Here is a 21,139-nt window from a genome sequence, read left to right on the forward strand (position 1 = left end):
AGGGCCCATAGCAGCACAGCATATGTACCGGCAATGGGAAAAGCCATACCATCTGCTCAGGACATTCCTAATCATTGGCAGGCCTCCTTTACTGGCAGAATTCCTTTTAGGAACTGCTGAATTGTAAAAATGCAAAGCCCCAGCCATGCAGATGTGTGTAACGGGAAGTGTGTGTGTTTTCTTGTGTTTGTTTCTATTTGCATCTGTCTGATTTTAACATATTTCAGTGTCTGGGTATTGTGCGATTATCAGTGTTAATGTACGTATTGTGGTGTTTTCAGATGGAGTTGCTGGATAAATTCCCGGTGGAGGGAGGTCAGAAAGACCCCAAACGCAGAATTATTCCATTTCTACCAGGTAAGAGTTATACGTCTTGGATGCCCCTTGATACGCACACGCGCGCACACACACACACACACACACACACACACACACACACACACACACACACACACACACACACACACACACACACACACACACACACACACACACACACACACACACACACACACACACACACACACACACACACACCCTCTCTTTGTTCCTACCCTATCGCTTCTCTTTTCCTCTATCCATTCTCTATTCATCTCTCTGTCTCTCCTCTGACTTTAGTCTCTCAAGACAATTAAAATCACATTTACAATGTAGGCATTTAGCAGATGCTCTTATCCAGAGTGACTTACAAAGTGGAGTAAATGGCATGAACCCTAGCCAACAAATGACAGGCTAATGGTCAAGTAAAGAGAGTGCAAAGAAAACTATTAAGTGCTACAAAGTAACTAGGATACAAAGTAAACATCACAACTACCATCTGTCTAAACAATAATGCTAATCTAAATAGCATAATTAGCATCTTTGGACAAGCAAAGAGCATACGTCTATCTGAATAACATGCATAGCATCGTTGCTGTCCGACAGGAACCAGTTAACTCCATTTTGACGCTTTTGCATTTTTTTCCATAAATCAAGGCCATTGTACACCCTTTACGTCTGTGTGTTGGTAAAAAAAATATTGAACCAATGAAAAGCATTAAAAAGCACTTCTGACAAAACCAGCTAACTCCATTGGATCCTCAAAATTTCTGCTGAACCAGCAAAGTCCACCGGAGTTAGCTGGTTTTGCTGACTCCAGGCTCCACCCCCTTTTGACCTCCAACCTCATTGTGAGCTTGGAGGTCCATTCAGCTGTTCTTATCAATGATGAACAAAACCTCCTAACTCCACTTTTTTTCATTTCCTGAAAAATGAACATTTTCGAGTTAGCTGGTTCCTGCCGGACAGCAGAGATATGTTAACGAGAAAACAACATACATCTGGATGACATGGCTAGCATCTATCTAAATCAAGCAGTGATACAAGGAATGAGGAATGCTAGGGGGTGAGGTGCAGAGGTGGTGGAAAATGGGGAGTGAGTCTGTTAGCCCTGACTGGGGGGTGGTTGAAAAAGTACAAATATTTTACTTAAGTAAAAGTATCAATACTGCAATGTAGAAATTCTCTGTTATAAATAAAATTCCGGAATCAAAATGAGTATTGGCATCAAAATGAACCAACAGTAAAAGTACTCCTTATTTCAAGTTTTCGGTCGAATGTTCCCCCCCAGAATAGTAGAATAGTAATGCTAGGGTTCAACTGGTTAAGTTCCTATCACACAAAAATGTGGCGGCCCTTTGGAGGACTCCCTAGGGGTCCTGGACCTCCCGTTGAAGACCCATACTGCAGGTTGTGAAAACAGCAGAGCTGATCGGGGTGTGTGTGTGTGTGGCCTGGTTTGCCCATCGCAAGGAACCAGGCAGCATAATAACCTACCAGAATACACACTTCTCGTGATCTCACTGTTTCCGTAAACCAAGCACAATTGTGTTTTTCCATCTTAAAAAAAAAACCTGATGTGTAGTGGTCTAAATTGCCTCTCTGTCTGGGCGTTTCTCAGCGCTGTACTGCAGGGCTAGTGCTACAAATACAAGAGAGCCGAAGTTTAGTTTTCAACAAGAGCTTTGGTTTCACTTAAGTTTGTGTATTAGCGAACTGAGTTTGTGAGTGGTGAGAATTATATCTTATATAGATGGATAGATAGAGTTGTTTTTGTTTTTGTACTTTTGGGGAGAGAACGCCTCGCCCTTAAAGGTCCCACAGTGGATCCCCACCCACTCCCCCCCCCCCACCCCTTAGGAGGTGTGGGTGGAGGTTGAGGTGTGTTTCGGGGGTCTGGAACTCATTGAGGGGATCACACACTCAAAACACATGATATGCGTGCAGTGCACGCATGTAGGCGCACACACACACACACACACACACACACACACACACACATGATGCACGTGCACGTAGCACATGTACAGAGAGTCTGAGGGAGGGAAAGCAATAGAGAAAGGGATGAGGGAGAGAGGAAGGAAGCACGGCAGAGCTGTAGTTAGATGGAAATACAGTTATAAAAACCATGGTGACTGTTAGTCATAGTTTCCCCCCTTTAAGTCCTCTCTGTCCTTTAGTTGCCCTTTACAGTTGGGGATGGAATATTGATTTTCTCTTACGGTATACGCTCAGCGTCCCATGCACCACTTTCAACTTGGCGTCCCTATTTTGGGTCATGGGGGGGAAAATGTAAAAAACTGAAACTAAACAACAATAATACATTACGAATAGCGAAAACAGGGCTTAAGTGGTTAACCCGACCGCAGCGTTGATTTTGACAGCAAATTTTGATTCAGTTTTAGTCGTAGTCTTTTGAATAAAATTCCATTTAGTTTTAGTCATATTTCAGTCATCTGAAATGTTTTAGTTTTTGTCTAGTTTTAGTCGACTAAATATCATAAGATTATAGTCGACTAAATCTACAGTTGATTTAGTCGTCTAAAATGTATGTTGGCGGTGCCTTGATGGCGTCGTAATGGCTGATTTTACACTTGGTTGCATGCTGAAAATAGCCGATCTACAAGCTCACAACGCGTCGCAGCGCGACACGTTGTGAGCTTGTAGATCTGCTATTTTCAGAGCGCAACAGCCGAGCGCAACCAAACATACAATGACTTGTCTTTTAGAGATGGATAGATAGTACTGGATCTCTTCTCCACTAGATGCCTCACTAACATTTTAGTCTAGTTTTTATTTGTTGACGAAATTGTCAATATATATTTAGTTTTAGTTTTAGTCATTATAGCTTAGTTTTTATTTCGTTTTTTATTTAGTTTTCGTCAGTGAAAAAAGGTAGTCGACGAACATTTTTCGTCATAGTTTCAGTCGACGAAATCAACACTGCCCACCCGCTGTCTTTGTCCATGTGTCTGTCCGTCTTGTCCAGCGAGCTTTGCAGTACCGACTCTCGCTATACGCGCTACGTTGCCCTCCTGCAGTTTGAACTTTTTATGTTGCCTTTCTTTTGACGGTGAACTGGGTGACGTTTGTTCAGGTGGTTTCATTTAACTCTTCCACTCCATGTCTCTCCCCTTGTCAGAGGTCTATGCCCCCCCAATCCCCACCCCCCACCCCGCCCACATGTCTGTCAGACAGTGACAGGAAACACATTCTCTCTTATATGCTCTCTCTCTGCATTTCCTCTGGGCTGCCGGCATCGCAAATGCACAGTCTGCCAAGGCGATCGATCACTGTCCGTAGATACACGCAGAGGCCAACTGGGATGCTCCGCTCGGTGGCAATACAGTCCTCCTCTTTTAATGCCCACAAGGGCTAACAAAAGACACGTCATCATTCATGAGAACAGTAGACGCAGCCAAATGCCTTTTGTAAGGCTGGTATTTATGTATAGGATCTATTTGTTCATTAGATCAGCTGTTAGTTAGTTAGGTTAGTTTATTTCGGACCTTTTTAGAGTATAGTATAGTACAGTACATATCAGTAATGCACATTAAATTGGTCCAAAAAAGGTGTAGGCTGAAGCTATAGCTTATTTTGCCTACCCCATTTAAAAACAAAATCAAATATCAAAACAGATCAATGAACATAGTTTCGTAGTTTGATTTAACAAAACTGAAAAACTATTGATAAATACGGTTTGTTTACTAATCCAAGTAAGAGAAGAACAAACAAAGAAAAAAAAAGACAAACAAAAGAAAACATCAAGTGATAACAAAATAATTGTCACAAGGCTGTCCTGTTACATATGTCACTCTGTCCGTAATGACTCGATACAATATGGTCAAATCACAACACAAGGGCATGAAACGTCATATTAGATCTCTGACTCAATATGTGACGCGTGGTGCAATTTGGTGGTCAAATGCCAAGGACACTGACAGTGAAGCACACAGCTAGACGATGCACACCTCTAGACTGCCCTTGTTAACCCATTAAGACCTTAGGCGATTCTTAAAAATGTTAAAAAAAAATAATAATCTAAAACATTTTTTCTCAAGATTTTTCAAAAATAGCAGATCTACAAGCTATGAGCTTGTATATCTGCTATTTTTTAATAGCCTAAGAAATCTAAAGTGACACAGATACGTTCCAGGTCTTAATGGGTTAAACACGATATTGCCTTGAGTATTGCCTTATTACAGATTTCCCTCAAGAAGCACGAGGTGGACAGCATGGGTCTGGTTTGTTTAGGAACTTGTCTTAGGTTTCCTCAGTTGAAACGTTTGAGCTCAAACAGCCTCAAAATTAGATCACCTAATGGGAGGCAGGTACGTACATTACGTTGGGTTAGACTAGCAAGCAATGTTTGTTAACAGTAATGACACTTAATTTAAATGGGTGCACCACCTGAATAAATACATGTATTTATTTTTTCATTGTATACGATGGTCAGAAGTCTTTCATCGACAGAGCCAAAGTCTGGTGTGAGAACTCAGACCGAACTAACAAGGTGCGGAAGCGGGTTTTCCTGTCAGGAGTTGGTTTGTTCAAGGCCCGAGCTGTATTTTTACTCCTGTAGTATAGTCACATCAGCAAAGTAGTCTGTCTGCCACGGCGCTGTGTCTACAGCGATGCACGTCTGCTGGACGTTCCTGCCAAGTTTCCTCACCAAAGTCTAGTTTATCGTCTTCACGCACCATACTTGACCTTTTGGAGCCGTGTTTTGACATTTCTTGACTTGAGTCCTGGAAGATACTGTTCTTGATGCAGCTCTCAAGGGCTTTCCTTGGCAACGACTGCAGATAATATAAATGTCTTCTCTGCAGAATGCTTTTTTGACAAACTATTTCATTTGCTCTGTGTAAAAAAAAAACGTACATCGTCCACTAATGAATGATAACACTTTTACACACTGGATCCTCTAACTATACTAGTCTAGAGGGACTGAACGATAATTTTAAGGCACTGGTTTATAGTATTTTGGAAATGAACTGTTCAGTTTTGTTATTTGTTGCTGGAACATTTAACAACCCGTGTTATAAAATAACAGCGTAAATAAATATCCAAACTGTATACTTGTCTGGCTGCAGACGTCTCTTCCTGGCACTGTAAGAGACCCAGACCTTCAGAGGTTGATGTATTCATGACACCAGCCAACTTCCACACTCACCCCTTCTGCTCCTCAAGCCAGATCTCCAGGCAGACGTACAGACCTACCTGTTGTACCGGAACACTAGCTCTCAAGAGACATTGAGATGTGATATATTCACATTGGAAATACACATGCACTTTAATAGTATGTGCAATATTCATTTGTGTGGAATCGTATGGGTCTAGGGTTTCATGTGCAATAGAATCGGGATATTTGTGTGATACGTACATTTTTATATTTGAAATGGTTTGGCCAATTATTTTAGTGTTAATTATGATATTTATTTGAAACATTGCTGAGTTTTTTCTAGTTGAGGTTATGAATTGTGGTGTTTTTGACATAGCCATTGTAACGTAATATTGTTCTGCTGTGCATCTCTGATGTAAAGTTATGAATGACGAGGAACTTGAACTTGAACATGGTCTGGTGACTCCAAAGGGTCCTTGAGTTGGTTCTAGAGGGTCCCTAGCTAAATGACCGTTACAGGTCTGTAACAAATGGGGCCAAATGGACGGTCTACAGTATTTGGCTCCATTTTGTACTCACTCAGAGTTAAACTAATGCTCAGGGTTTCACAGTGTTGATTGGGGTCTCAGAGATCAAAATCCCATCAAATGGGGTCTGTGGTCTCATGCAGTGGTTTTCAAACCTTTTGTGCCCAATGGGCAAGTCATCATCTCAAGCAAACACATGTATTTATAGTGAAGCTAGCCTATCTACAAGCTCACAACGCAATACATTGTGACACATTGTGAGGTGTAGATTGTAGATCTGCTATTTTCAAAGAGTTTTTGAAAATAAATAAACAATTAAATACATTAAATTAACATTTCCGCATACATTGAGATGCCCAAAATAGTGACGCCGGGTTGAAAGTGGTAAACAAATTTGTGATGAGTGCGCACAAATGACTGATGTAATAGTAAATTCATAGCTTGTTGTATAGTTATATTGCAATAAAATTCATGATTGTCAAAAAATATCACGGTACACCTGGACTTGTTTCATTGGCAGCACACAATTTGGGAATAACTGGTCTAATAACTGGTCTAATGCATAATCAAAGTGGGGGTTCTTGAAATGAAAAAGGTTTGTCCTGAATTACTGGCAAGTGGCAAGATCAAAGAAACATAACGTATGCATCATGCACATGCCTTTCTCAAGGTCTCGCTTCCCCCTCAGCGTTGGCGAAAGCAATAATTGTCTTTGTCCAGTCGGAGTGTGTTGGGCATACCTGTAATTACCACATACACAAAGTACACACATGCTCATGCTTCAGTTCTGACCTCCACACACGTGCACTACAAACATTGCTTTTAGCGGCAATAAGGGAGTTTTAGGCTAGTGGTCCTTTTTTTCATTTCAAGGGCTCCAATTTGATATGCATCAGATCATTTGAAAATAGTTAGTCCCAAATCCCCCTCGAGAGTCGAGTAGCACGAGGGGAGGGAGGCACAACGTATTAACCCATTACGACCGGGAACGCATCTGTGTCATCTTAAGATTCTTTTAGCTATTCATAAATAGCAGATCTACAAGCTCATAGCGCGGCACCGAGTGCTTCTGGGGGTCCCTGGAACAAAAATATTTAACAAATGTTCGCTTAAAAAATGTACATGTTCAAAGATTTGCCCAAATTTTCCACGATTTTTCAAAAATAGCAGATCTACAAGCTCATGAGCTTGTATCTCCGGCTGTTTTTTAATAGCCCAAAGAAATCTTAAAATGACACACAGATGCGTTCCCGGTCTTAACGGGTTAAAAGTCTGGTACACACAGTGACACACAGAGACTCACTGTAGAGCTGACTTATAAGAAGGTAGCGGAAAGAAAGGCCTTTTATTCCCAGCCCCCCCCCCCCCCCCACCCCCATCTCCATCTTCCGAACTCCTCTCAGGACCCCCCCCCCCCCACCCACCCGTCTTCAAGCAGCCCCTGGGCTCCAAAAAGCGGCGGTGTCTGTTTATCCTTGCTTTTTTTTTTACCAGAACAGGCCCTTTTCATCGGGGCTGCATGCTGCTGCTGCTGCTGCACCCATGAGCCCCACCGCTGCCTCCGCCGCGCATACAGAGCGGGCCAGTGTTGAGTCAACGTTCTGCGTTCTGACCCCCAGAGAACTTTTGGGAAGACTTGTCAAGAGCACTTTTCTCTTTTCAGAGAAGTGACGAGAACGCAAGAGACAGAGGAAGAAAGGGAGGGAGGGCGGGCGGGCGGGGGGGGGTTTGACTTTCAAGTCTCTGAGCTCTTCAAAGTCTTACGAGAGGCGGAGGAAGAGAATAAACAGTCTAACTTTAGGTATTCGTTCATCGGCGACACGTCACCGGCACCTTCAATGACACAGAGTGTGTCTGCTATGTAATTCTGTCCACTTTTAGACGGGATTCTTCTTTTTCCTCTTAGAAACTAAGACTTCCGTCTTTAGGATTTATGGTTGAAACATTCATTCATCTGTTCTCATTATAATTTTATGAACCTATATGCCTTCTGACATTTATGTTTTATGTATCTGTGCCACTCATGAACACAGTATAACCCTCAACGTTTATTATTATTTAAATGAATAAAATATTATTTTAAAGGGTCTACACCATGAATTAAAAAAATAATAATAATATTTAATATCATATTGTTTATGTCCCTCAAACGTTTTTCAAAGGGTTTGAGCCTAAATCAAGCCTCAGATATACTCATTCCAACTAACTTCTCTCTGGCTTATAAAGCACTTTTACCTGCAATACCACATTGTCCTGTTTGGCACGGGGCACTAATGAGCCAGTTTGTATGCATGTTATCTCCTGGTTCTGTGTGGAGAAAAAAAAGAAGAAAAAAAAAGAAAAGGGGGATTGGAACTGAAAAACGGGAGGAATTGTTCCCTGACGTGACGTCACGTCAGGGACCAAATCAGTTTGGCCTGTTTTGAGACCAATTTACAGAAAACCCCAGATTTGCTGTGAAAGCCTGAGTGTTCAAACTGGGGTATTTTGGGGGATAGAAGAGAGGTAGGGGAGACCAAAAACACACAAAAAAGAAGAACAAGTTAAAATTCATGGTGTAGTCCCTTTAACCAATGTGTATGATAGAGGTTGATTTAATACAATAACTAAATTAGTACATTTGCAACGGTTAAAGGTGATCTCTGTGCTCTTCCATAGAGAAAAGTAGACCCGGGTGTCGGGGAGGACACCAACTGGTTGACAAGTAGTACCGCCTGAAGCTCTATACTCGCAGGGTTAGAATCCTGGGTAGGACGTGCAATTTACAGATTGCAGCCGTAACGCTGTCAAAGTGTGCCGTGTTAGTAGTAGGCATGAGTTACATGTATGAAACATCTGTCCTACTAAAAATAAACAACGTGAGCTGCTTCAAGTGAAGGAAATGCAGATGAATGGGATTTCCGCTCCAGCACTGCCCCCCCCCACCCCCTCACCCACCCCCTCCCCCACCTGAGTCAGCTAATGGATGTGGTCGTGGTGAGGATGTCTGGGGTTGTGGAGGCGGACTGGACTTTTGTGTGGATTGCGTGGTGGAAGACATACTATGATTCTTTACTTAAGTGAAAGTAATGCTGCAATGTAGCAATACTCTGTCACAAGCAAAAGTATTGTATTTGCAATTTTACTTGAGAAAATGTACAAAAGTAGCCTATAGGTATCAAAATATAATTAAAGTACCAAAGTGAAAGTATAAAGCTTTTTTGAAAATAGCTTATTCTACAAGCTCACAAAGCGTTGCGATGTGACACTTTGTGAGCTTGTAAATCAGCTGTTTTTGGAATATAGCTGAAGTATAAAATAGTGCTGAAGCAAAGTAAAAGTATGCCAAAATAATCTGTACTTAAGTACAGTACTTGAGTAAATATACTTACTTTCCAGCAGTGCATTTTGGATCAGATGCATGACTGTTTCTCTCTTTCCCTCTCTCTCTCTCCCCCCCTCTCGCTCTAACTAGCATGCACAAATACGCACACAAACACACTTACGGTGCACACACAAAGCAGACACGTGTATCCTGCGGTTTGGGAGCCCTGAGAGCCGAGCCAAGCCTGCAGAGAAGAAGCCATTTCAGGCAGCATGGATTCTAAGGAGGAGAGAGAGAGAGAGAGAGAGAGAGAGAGAGAGAGAGAGAGAGAGAGAGACCTCTCCATTGAGATCTCCACAGTGATAGAGTCATGTTTCACTTAGTCCGCCTTAAAGGCTCTCTTAACAAATACCATAAGCCCGTTGGTACCGTAACCTCTGGAAAACCATGTCGCCCTTTGTGCCCTTTTTGTTCTTTTTACAGCAGTGGTTCCCAACCTTTTTCCTAGATCGGGGCCTGCTTGAAAATCCCAGAAAGCGTTTGCGACCCAGCCGTCTGACCACTCAGAAAGGCAGCCTTTCGGCCATCAGTGCATTTTACAGAGCATGTTTATTTGAATGATCAATCAATCGATTGTGTTCCGGCTTGGATCAGTGGAACTAACGTAGTATACTTTCAGTTCATATTTATCGGCGTCACAAAGAAATTTTTTTATATTAATGTTATGTCGTCATTATAATCTTAATGTGTCGCCAATTATTTGGGGGCCCATTTGGAATTATTCTCACAGCCCACCAGTGGGCCCCGCCCCGCAGGTCGGGAATCAATGTTTTACAGCCTCGACTTAATGTCGAGTTCACAAGCGTACATTTTGGCTGTCTGACCGCTCGAGAGATCCCTCACCAGCTACAAACCAAGTAGAAAATGTATGCTGGCTGCTGTAACTTCCTGCTTAACCATAAAAGTAACACACTAAAAAAGTTCTCCCCTTTTCTTTTTAAGAGGCCTATTTGTATTTTGTAGTCATTTCTTGTTATTGTTATGGCTGCCCCAGAACCCCCACATACCAGCGCTTGTATGCGACTGAAGATAAGAATGGCGGGGAAGTGGTTTTTAGATAGTCACACATAATGGCCATAATTTGGGTTCCCAAAATCATTTATTCATAAGCGAGGAAAAGGCCAGCGGTCTCCCACAGCTCATAAGCCGCCTCGGCGCTGTCAGACTGACATTATTGATGGGCCTACCGTATCAGCCTCTGTCTGCATTCTAATGGACTGATGTTGTCCAGGACCGGCATCGTGCCCTCATCGACCCCCCGTTGGAAGTTCTCGCAACGCATTAAGAAGCTCTGGATGAGGGAGAGCGTCAGCCAAATGCCAAAGCTGTAATATTTTTTTTGCATTGTAATGACGCGATGTGTCGTTTGACTTTTATAGATATTTTTGTGAACGCTTGTTCACAAAAAAAAATATTCGTGAGGCAATATTACAAACAATGAACCCCTTATGAGCAGATTATGATCGCGTGGGTTCCCATTTATATATTTATTTTCAAAAAGCCTAACAAAAAGCAACTGTATTGACAGCTGAAACTGGTTATAAGAATGGCTGCTATGTTACTGCATGCATAGGCCTATAGTACACAGTACAGTACCTAATGACTTTTGTCCCTGATTTTATTCCAGGAAAAATCCTTTTCAGAAGGAGCCACATCAGGGATGTTGCCATGAAACGGCTGAGGCCCATCAATGAGTACTGCGGGGTGAGTAGAGTACACTGAAATGAATCAATGATTGGAATGAAAAAACTGGGTGTCTGCAAATGTAACCAAATGGACCACGTTTTTGGTTACATTTGTACACTCGGAGTGAGCATTTTACTGTGAAGGATCCAGGAGGCTGAAGTAGGTCGATCTATTAAGAAAGCCATGGTGACCAGAAATCAATCGCCTTACTACATGCTGCAACCAGCTCAGTGGCCTTGTAGCCTCGATCTCCAGGCTTTTATTGTTTAGTTTACCTAAAAAATAAAAGCCTGGCCCAACCATAGCCTGTACTGGGTATGAGGAAGTGTTTCATTTCCCAACCAACCAGAGTGCAGTGGGCGTCGCTCGTAATGTTGTGTTAACGGGGCGGGGGTTGACGGACAGATCGGTGAACCAATGGGATCAGGCGCAGTCTCTCGCCGGCTCTATACACCCGCCCCTCTATACACGAAATCAGGAGCAGACTAGTAGCCTTGTGGTTAGATTGTCCGCCCTGAGATTGGGAGGGCCGCGGTTCAATCCCCCTGCTGGGTCGGTACATACTAAAGACTATAAAATTGGGACCCAATGCCTCCCTGCTTGGCACTCTGCATCAAGGGTTGCATTTGGGGGTAGGTCCCTGTGACATACTAGCGTCATGTCCAGGGGGGTGTACTTGTACATCGTGGCTGGGGGATATACTTGTACAGCAAGGCGCCTCACGCTACAGAAGAAGACCCTGATGTATGTGCCACATGAGGCTACTTACTAACTATTACATGATCAGCTACTAGAAGTAAAGGGTACACAGTGCTGCTGATCTCAGTGGAAAAGCAACAGTTACGTATAGCATCCAGTGATCCAATTCTAGCTTTGTATTGCGTAGGGAAATGGAAGAAATTACCTCTGTTTCTCATTGAGAGCGTGATAAGTTAAATTGAGAGTGACCAGGAAAATCTGGTAACCACCACTGCTGCACGCATTGAGCTGTGTCTATTCTAGATGTGTCCATTGCCCCGTTTCAGTGAACGGCAGACATCACCTGCTCTGCTTCTCCTCACAGATATTATATCTGTCAAACAGAGACATTCAGTTAGCCTGTTTCAAGTTCCACATGCTCTGGAAGATCAAAGGGTCACGTCTGTTTCAAGCTGGGCATGTCATTCTAAGCACAAATTTACCAAAAATGTACAAAAATAGCCGATCTACAAGCTTCAACGGGTCGCGGTGTGTGCTTGCAGATCGGCTATTTTCACCATGTTTCACCATGTTATAGCCGAGTGAAATATTATTTCATTTGTATGTTTTAAAAATATACACATTTTGGTTGCAAATTGCAAAATTCCTGTCTGCACATATACTTCTATATATTTTGGCCTTCCCTTATAAGAGTATCCTACAATATATTTCTTGCCCATTGTTTGTATATATATTTTTAATGCCGTTGTGGAGAAAGAATGGACTTCCTGTAACAAGTTCCATGAGTTGTACTGCGTGTGGAAATGAAACCATACTTTACTGTGTGTATGCTCTGTAATATGTTATCACTTTGACATTTCAATTAGGCAGCAGTAACCTGTATGAGGGGGAGCGGTACATGCATAGCATGAGATCTTGCCACTGTTGTGATGCAGGCAGATAACCCACAATTTAGTGGGTCTTTAACAGATGCTCTTATCCAGAGTGACAATAAGGTAAATGATCACAGAGAATGCAGAGAGAACAGTGTAGTGCTCCAAGAAACTAGGATAGTATAGAGGTAAACCATGAACCTAGCATCTGTCTTAACAATAAGCTATCTAAGTAACAAGCTGTACATTGAACATATAGGATACCAGGTAAACAAGGAACCTGGCTTCTGTCTAAATATCATGCTATTACATTCTTAACATGTCAAGAAAACAAACCTAAGAAGAAACAAAAACACGAGAACGAGTGACCAATGTCTGCATAGTAGCGGTATCTTGGTCAGTAGCATGAATCAAGGCAGAAGGTGGTAAGAAGAGGTACAGGGAGAGTGAAGTGCCAGGGGGGTCAGGTGGAGTCTGAAGAAGTCAGTCTTCAGATTACTGCGGAAAAGTTGGAGTGAATCTCCTCCAGTTCTGACTGCAATGGGCAGTTTAGGAGGGAGAAGAGTCACAGTTGTGTGTTATTAAAATTTAAACAACCAAAAAAACTTTATTACAGTCGGTAGTGGCTGTTGATAGGGCACGGGTAAGCTAAGTAATGGATGTGTTGGAGTGCAGTTATCATGAGATTTTAGCACTCTTTAGAAAGCCTCTCGGAACTAACTTTGGTATACTGTGATTTTTGATAACTGATATTTGATAGCATCAAGAGTTGGCCTGAAAATACAAAGATTTTTTTTAATCATCTGTGTATAGCAGAAAAACATCTCATCTATAACCTCACAATGTGGCGCATCCGTGACACGTTCTGAGCTTGTAGATCGGCTATTATCGGCTCGTGACACTGTCGTGTGATGAAGTATAAAACGGCGTAACCACTTAAACCCCAGCATCGGCAATCTGGGGGAAATTCTCCCAGCAAATATTTAATGTAACGAAAACTGGAAAGTCACTAGTATTTTTGCAACTGTACTGTACAATCCAAATCATATAAGCTTGACCACCTAAGAATGTGGTCTGGATAATGAGCGAAGTAGACTTAATTTGTTATGTGCCCGGAATTTACTGACCTCAGAATGAGGTCTGCAGTAGCTCTGCTGTAAGATTTCCGGGAATGTACAATCCCATTGTTTTTTTTAGTTATTTTCAAGATCATTGTGTTATTTATATACATATTACATTTATATATATATAATATATATTTATGTGTAATCTGTGCATCCACCTCAACAGGTCTTAGATGCTTCTTTGTTTTTGGGTGCTACATCTGCAGAGGTTAGGGGCAGTGTTGATTTCGTCGACGAAAAATGTTAGTAGACTACCTTTTTTCACTGACGAAAACTAGATCAAAATCAAATAAAAACCAAGCTATGATGACTAAAACTAAGACTAAATATACCGACAATTTCGTCAACAAATAAAAACTAGACTAAAATGAGATCCAGTAGAACTAAGACAAGTCATTTTATGTTTGGTGTCGGGTGTTGTGCTCTGAAAATAGCCGATCTACAAGCTCACAACGCATCGCACTGCGACGCGTTGTGAGCTTGTAGATCGGCTATTTTCAGCACGCAACCAAGTGTAAAATCAGCTATTACGACGCCATCAAGGCACCGCCAAAATACATTTTAGTCGACTAAATCAACTGTAGATTTAGTCGACTAAAAGTAGACTAACAGTAAAACATTTCAGATGACTCAAATATGACAAAAACTAAATGGAATTTTATTCAAAAGACTATGACTAAAACTAAATCTAAATTTGCTGTCAAAATCAACACCAAGTTATGGGCCTCGTCTCAGTTGGTATATCATGCTGTTATTTGACTATCTGGTTCTCCATGAGCTAGGCCAAAGGCAAAGAACTTGCTTAGTGCTGAGCTTGCTCCAGTCAGCATAATGTCCACAGCCCACAGCCCGTGTTGTTGTTTGTTTTTAAAGGCCCTCTCCTTAAGGGCCTGTAAAACATTCGTCTCTCAGCCTGACTGACGTGGGGGGATTGAGTTTGGTTGTTGGAAGGTAGTTCCAACATGCCTCCTTTTGTGTTCCTCCTCGTTGTTTGCATTTGAGCAGATGTTTTCATCCAAGACGAGAGAGAGAGAACAAGTCATTAAAAACAATGCAGTTCAGAATGACTGTCAGCCAAGTAAAACACTTGCTGAAAGATGTTATTGTCACTTCTGACCTTCTCAACCAAAGAAAAAGTATCTCAAGGTTTGTTGCCATTAAGCGAGACCATTGGTGGAAGAAGCACTCGGATATTTTACTTAAGTAAAACTAGCAATACCGCAATATAAACATACCCTGTTACAAGTGAAAGGCCTGTATTCAAAATGTGACTTGAGTGAATGTACTCAAGTATTAAAAATATATATAGCATCAAAATATATACTTACAGTACCAAAGTAAAAATACAAACATTTGTCAATCTACAACCTCGCAACACGTCATGATGTGTGACGCGTTTTGAGCTTATAGATTGGCTGTTTTTTAAGTATAAAATAGGGTTGTCAAATAATTGTAGTGGAGTAAAAAGTACAATAATTTTCCTCTGAGATGTACCGGAGTGGAAGTTTTAAGTATCACAAAATGGGAATTCTCAAGTAAACTAAACATACCTTAAAACTGCACTTAAGTTCAGTACTTGAGTAAATGAGCGAGAGCTGATGTTTATGTGTGTGACATTTAAGCTTGATTTATACTTAGTTTCACGCTGGTGTTGCGTGCCATAAATAGCAGATCTACAAGCTCACAACTCGTCACAAACCTGACGTGTTGTGAGCTTGTAGATCTGCTATTTACTGAGCACAAAACCCGGCACACATAGTATAACTGAGGCTTTAGGGGTGAAATAAGTGCATGACATTGGCTGTGGGAGTGTTTTTTTGCCTCCTGAGTGTCTCGGAGGGTCGTGTGGGGTTAGAGGAATGTACAGCTGTGTGTAGGCAACATCTTTTACCACTTATGGGAAAAATAGGAGTTCAGGGGTGGGAGGAGGAGTTGTGTTGTTGGGTTTGTGTCTGTGTGGGTGTGCAGTGGTGAAAGAAGTATAACATAGGGCTTAATAGTAGTTAACGTAAGTTTTACAAGTAATACTAATCTAAATATGAAAAGTAACTAGTAACTAAAGCTGTCGAATAATTGTAATGGAGTAAAAAAAAACTGTATTTGCCTCTGAGATGTAATGGAGTAAAAAGTACAGTATTTGCCTCTGAGATGTAGTGGAGTAAAAAGTACAGTATTTGCCTCTGAGATGTAATGGAGTAAACTTACAGTATTTGCCTCTGCGATGTAGTGGAGTAGTACAAAGTTTAAAGTTTAAAGAAATGGAAATACTCAAGTACGGTAACGGAACCTTGAAATTGTACAGGACTTGAGTAAACATACTTTAGTTACTTTATACACCACTGTGGGTGTGGAATGGATGCAGTCAGCAGGGGTTGTTTCAGCCTGGCGTTGCATGTTGTCGAAGTGCTTGAGATGTCATTCCTCCCTGACCTCATGCCACCATTTGTAGTGCCTTCAGGATTGTATTTCTTTGTGTGGGCTTAACCTGTTGTGACATTTGAGAAATGGTGTACCGTGTAAGAGGCACGCAACACTAGTAGGATGAAAAACGGTGTGTTTTAAGTGTGGTGAAAGTGGCATCCCCATATACACACAACAAAGTAACACAGCTTACATGTGCAGACAGACAGGGACAAGAAATTGGCTAGAATACATCCATGTTTCAATATATTCATTGCATTCTTCAAACTAATGGCCTTCTATTATATTCAAGGGATGTGGCACATCCCAAGGTTCTTTCAAATTCATAATTTCAGCATTATGGTTACTGAGAAATGTTCAATGTAAGCTTGCTTAGAATTTTGCTGAAATGCTAATGGAAACAAATGGGGTCCGCTCACCAGTATATCAAACTCAAATAATAAAAGAAATTAACCCTTCGACTCACTGTCCCGACCACCTGACCCGTACGGGTCTGTAACTCTGAGAGTGTACACATAAATGGAACACTGTTTTAAGGTGCTATGGAACACTACTGTTGAATGTAAAACTAACTCCTGGCTTTACTATTTGTGCACTGTGCCATAGACCATATTCACATGGCGGCCATGTTGGCACTTTACATTGAAAAAACGGGGTGGCAACGGGGTGGCATTTCATTAGCTTAATAGCACAATGGCCGCCGTGTGAATATGGTCTATGATCCATCCTCGTGGCTTTGCCCCCCTGGTTCATGTTGGTGGCAGGTGAAAGTTCCTCTCACCGTTCGCTGGATGACACATCCCGCTGATTAACAGGTCAACAACACAGCGTCCTGGGCAAGCCCCCAGAACTACGGTAGAACATTGAAGCGGCCAAGCCTGGTGGTCAAATCTGAGAATGCACTTAAATGCTACTGCTCGTGCGTCTCCCGTTTTGTGCACATGCTCACGACGCGTCACGACGCATGGAGCGATTCCATTGGTTCATATTGGTTCCATATTGGTTCCTATTCTTACTTCCGGGTGCTTCAAAACGCCACTGAGCACATTCATTGAAATGATAGCTGGGGGCGGGGCAATCCGCCCTCTAGTTATATTATACCTCTATGGTCCTGGGGTCCGTGCCCCCTCACCACCACTGCCTCAACTTTGATCCTCCTACAGCGTTCCCCACCTTTTCCTCAGAACCCCCCCCCCCCCCCCACACACACTTTTATTACACCTGACAAAAGCTGTGTGGATTGATATCACATTGAGAACATACAGGCAGACAGTGGATGAAAGCAAGTTATGATTTAGTGCAAAATGATAAACCATGGGTCTTCAACAGGGGGTCCGGGACCCCTAGGGGGTCCTCAGAGTTACTACAGGGGGTTCTCCAAATCTTTGTGCCATAGGAATGTTTTCTTTTATTTACATTAACCACTTGAACACTAGCATCCCTATATTCTGAGGGGAACATTAGCCGAAAATAGCCGATCTACTAGCTCAAACTTTGTAGATCGGCTATTTTCGGCAAAGAGGTTTGCTGTAGACTGTAGAGGGGGAAAAAAGCAGACCAAGTACAGAGCCTAAGGTCAAGTTTACTAAGTGCTGAGAGTTTAAATGTCTGAAAATACACCAAACAAGTCTATGAAGCTGTCTATGAAATATATGAAAAAGTTTAATCTGCAACGCAATTTTATTCAATATGTAGTGGGGGTCCCTGGTTCATCTCCCTCTCTCAGCTAAGGGGTCCTGAAAAACGTTGAAGACCCCTGTGTTAAAAGATGTAGCCTATACCTCCAAACAGACGAGGCCTCACGGGTGGGGGGTGGGGGGGGGTGGGGGCTGGAGTCTGGACCCTAGGTTAGCAACCACAGTCCTCCAGGACCCCTTAGCCACATGTTCAAAGCCAATGTGGTTCTGCCGGAGCTGACTAGGTGGTGGGTTTCACTCACCTCCTGTGCACAGTCAGGTTGACACGGTGAAACCGGAGAGTTCTTTTGGTTCTTTTGATGTTTTGCAAAATGTCCTCAGAGGAAAGCTGTGTCAGCCCTTCTGTCAAACAGCTGAGGCCTCAGCCTGACTCATATGGAATTCCCCCCACCCCCCCGGGTTGTGAAATCTGATGTTTTTTATTCAAACCAGGAAACACAATCTGAAACGATATGGAGGCCCTGCACTGTTTGTAGTAAGGAAGAGTGATTCCTGGACTAGAATCACTATAGTCAGGTCACTCAAATATATGTTTTCAGTTTTCATTCCAAAAGTCCTGTCCTGTTACTGAAAGGACACAGGTCCGATGCCCACAGCATCGTACTGTCAACGTGTTGTTTGTTGCTATAGATGCTGAGCCCATACATGACTCCACAGATAAGGACGTCAACAAATATCTGCGATGAAAACCACAACAGACTTGAGTTGCAAATGAGTTCAAGATAAGTTATCCATTTCTAAGAGAGTTTATGCGTACCCTCTCTCTCTCTCTCTCTCTCTCTCTCTCTCTCTCTCTCTCTCTCTCTCTCTCTCTCTCTCTCTCTCGGTTAGTCAGGGAAAGGTCGATATGTTGAGTCATCAGACATGGGGGGGGAACAATCTCAAACCTTCTAATTTGGCAATATTGTCTAGCCACAAAACAGAAATAACGCCCGTTTTTTGTTTGGAAAGAGGTTGGTTTTGGAAGATGCACTGTGTTGTTGTGGGCAAATAGAGTACAGTCACGTTTGGGCTTGGTCCCCCTGTGCCTTATGCTTATGGGACTGTACAAACAGTTCCTATTCTGTTCCTGACATATTTGTCCTCTGTCTGAAACACACACACACACACACACGCACACGCACACGCACACGCACACGCACACGCACACGCACACACACACACACACACCAATTACCTTAATGCTGTGTGCAGTAAAGAACACCCATAAAGTCCATTTGCTGTAATGGGCCCTGGAGGAGGTCTCCTGTCTCGTCCCTGGGGAGAATTCTAATGAGTGAACAGGTCACAAGCTGACTGCTGAATTCATGGCTGGGACCACTCTAGTCTCATGTTGCCGAGCGATCAGGGATCTCTGCCTACCGTTACGTCTAGTGCAGTGAGTTTCTAACATTGTCACGTGAAGGACCCACCAAATTGTTATGTAATTGGCCGCGGACCCCCATCAGACAAGATTTCATGCCATGTTTAGTATTCCAAATGTTCAATTGTTTTCTGATTTTCGCCGATCTACAACCTTACAATGCGTCGCATTATGAGTTTGTAGATCCGCTATTTTTGAATAGCTGAAGTTTAAAAGATGGTGGTTGTTTCTCATTTTGTTGGAGAACCCCTGGAACCCCCGCAAAGACCCCTGAGGGTCCCTGGACCCCACTTTGAGAACCACACTGGTCTTGCAACCCATTTGTTTTAACTCCTTTTTTTGTGTAGAAACAGGACTTGGTTTGGCTCCTCCCCTTTCTTTGTCCACTTCCTACCGGGAGCTTCTGTGTTTATTCCTACCAGCAACAACACTACATGTTTAGGGCAGTGGTGCTGACTGCTGACAGATTCAGCCGAGAGATTACTGGTCTAGTGACCCCTAAATTCAATGCAGTTGCCAGAACAGTTGAGAAAACCAGCGCTATCAAACCTACGGCCACTGCTTTGAAACCGAATCAGCGGTGTAAATTAACTAAGTACATTTACTCAAGTATTGAACTTTTTTGAGGTACTATTTCCAATTTTCAATACTTTTACTTCTATTCCACTACATCTCGGAGGCAAATATTGTACTTTTACTCCACTACAATTATTTGAAAACTTTAGTTACTAGTTACTTTGCAGATATAACTTATGATATTATGAAACATACATTAACCACTTTAGCCCTATTTTATACATAGGCTATTTGAAAATAGACGATCTACAAGCTCACAAGGCGTCGCATCGCAATGCCTTGTGAGCTTGTAGATCTGCTATTTTCAAACATCTTAGTACTTTTACTTTAGGCACTTTAAGTATATTTTGAAGCCAATACTTTTGCACTTTTACTCAAGTAACATTTTGAACACGGGCCTTTTACTTTACACGGGCCGATGTAGTATTTCTACATTGCAGTATTAATACTTTTACTTAAGTAGAAAATGTGATTACTTTTTCCACCACTGAACCGAATCATGTCAGCGTCAGATGGGGTTGGGGGGTGTGTGTGTGTGGGGGGGGAGAGCAATATACTGTAGCTGTGTGGAATTTACCTGAAAAATGTGGAGGTTCTTAAAAGTGCAGTTTCAATCATGGGAATTGATCGCTGGAGATCGTACGCGCACACACGGATCAACAAAATGCATAATGGGAGGGGTACGCAGTACGCACGTCACTCTCCTTGACCTTGTCTTTGACGGGAGGAGAACAGCAGGCTCTGGCTGTGGCAGCGGTCCCACTGCTCTGTTGGCACGGAGCCACGGCGGTTCCCAGTATGGAGACGAGAGCAACGATGATGATGGCTCCCGAGCTGTCAAGCCCTGATGTCATATCTGATATCTGTTCAGCTTGTGATGGAAAGAAGGAGAGAGCAGAGGAAGGACAGAGAAGGAGAGAAAGAGAGAGAGAGAGAGAGAGAGAGTGAAGGGAGGAGGGAGACTCCTTTCTCTCCGAGGACAGTATTGAAGCACTTAGGATTATTAAAGTCAGAGACATAAGGTTGGAGGTAGCGGGGCCTTGATGGATAGCGCCGTGCTACGCTTGCTGGCAGCCTGAAAGGGAGGGATGGTGGTGCTCCCTTGTTCCCTAGCTCCCTAGTTCCCTTGCTCCTCGGAGTGATAATCGCCGTGTGGTCCAACAAAACGGACCAGGCCGGCGTCAGTCATTCTGTCTCGCCTCGTTGGAGCCGTCAGTTTGTAGAGATGATTATCTGCCTCTCGACTGCCCTTTGCAGACCCGACTTTCAGACCACTAAAGAGAGAACTGAGCATGGTGGGGTTTTTTTTGTCTTTCATCTTCCGAGCTCGTATCCCCGCTCCCTTGTGATGATCGACAGACCCCCAGAGA

The 21,139-nt window shown here is 42.7% G+C and overlaps 1 protein-coding gene across 3 annotated transcripts in view; it reads left to right on the top strand.

Moving 5' to 3' along the window:
• sh3pxd2b (SH3 and PX domains 2B) overlaps nt 1-21,139 on the top strand; it is a 233,610-nt gene that overhangs the window by 22,095 nt on the left and 190,376 nt on the right. For all 3 annotated transcript variants that reach the window (XR_013933647.1, XM_080436258.1, XM_080436259.1), the window contains exons 3-4: nt 282-357; nt 10,959-11,035. Coding sequence is in view for 2 of the 3 variants with exons in the window: in XM_080436258.1 (XP_080292384.1) it covers nt 282-357; nt 10,959-11,035 (153 nt within the window). In the remaining variant the exon portion in view is untranslated. The remainder of the gene's footprint in view (nt 1-281; nt 358-10,958; nt 11,036-21,139) is intronic.

Source organism: Gymnoscopelus braueri (genome assembly GCF_963280865.1).
Source record: "Gymnoscopelus braueri genome assembly, chromosome: 8".
Classification (NCBI taxonomy): domain Eukaryota; kingdom Metazoa; phylum Chordata; class Actinopteri; order Myctophiformes; family Myctophidae; genus Gymnoscopelus; species Gymnoscopelus braueri.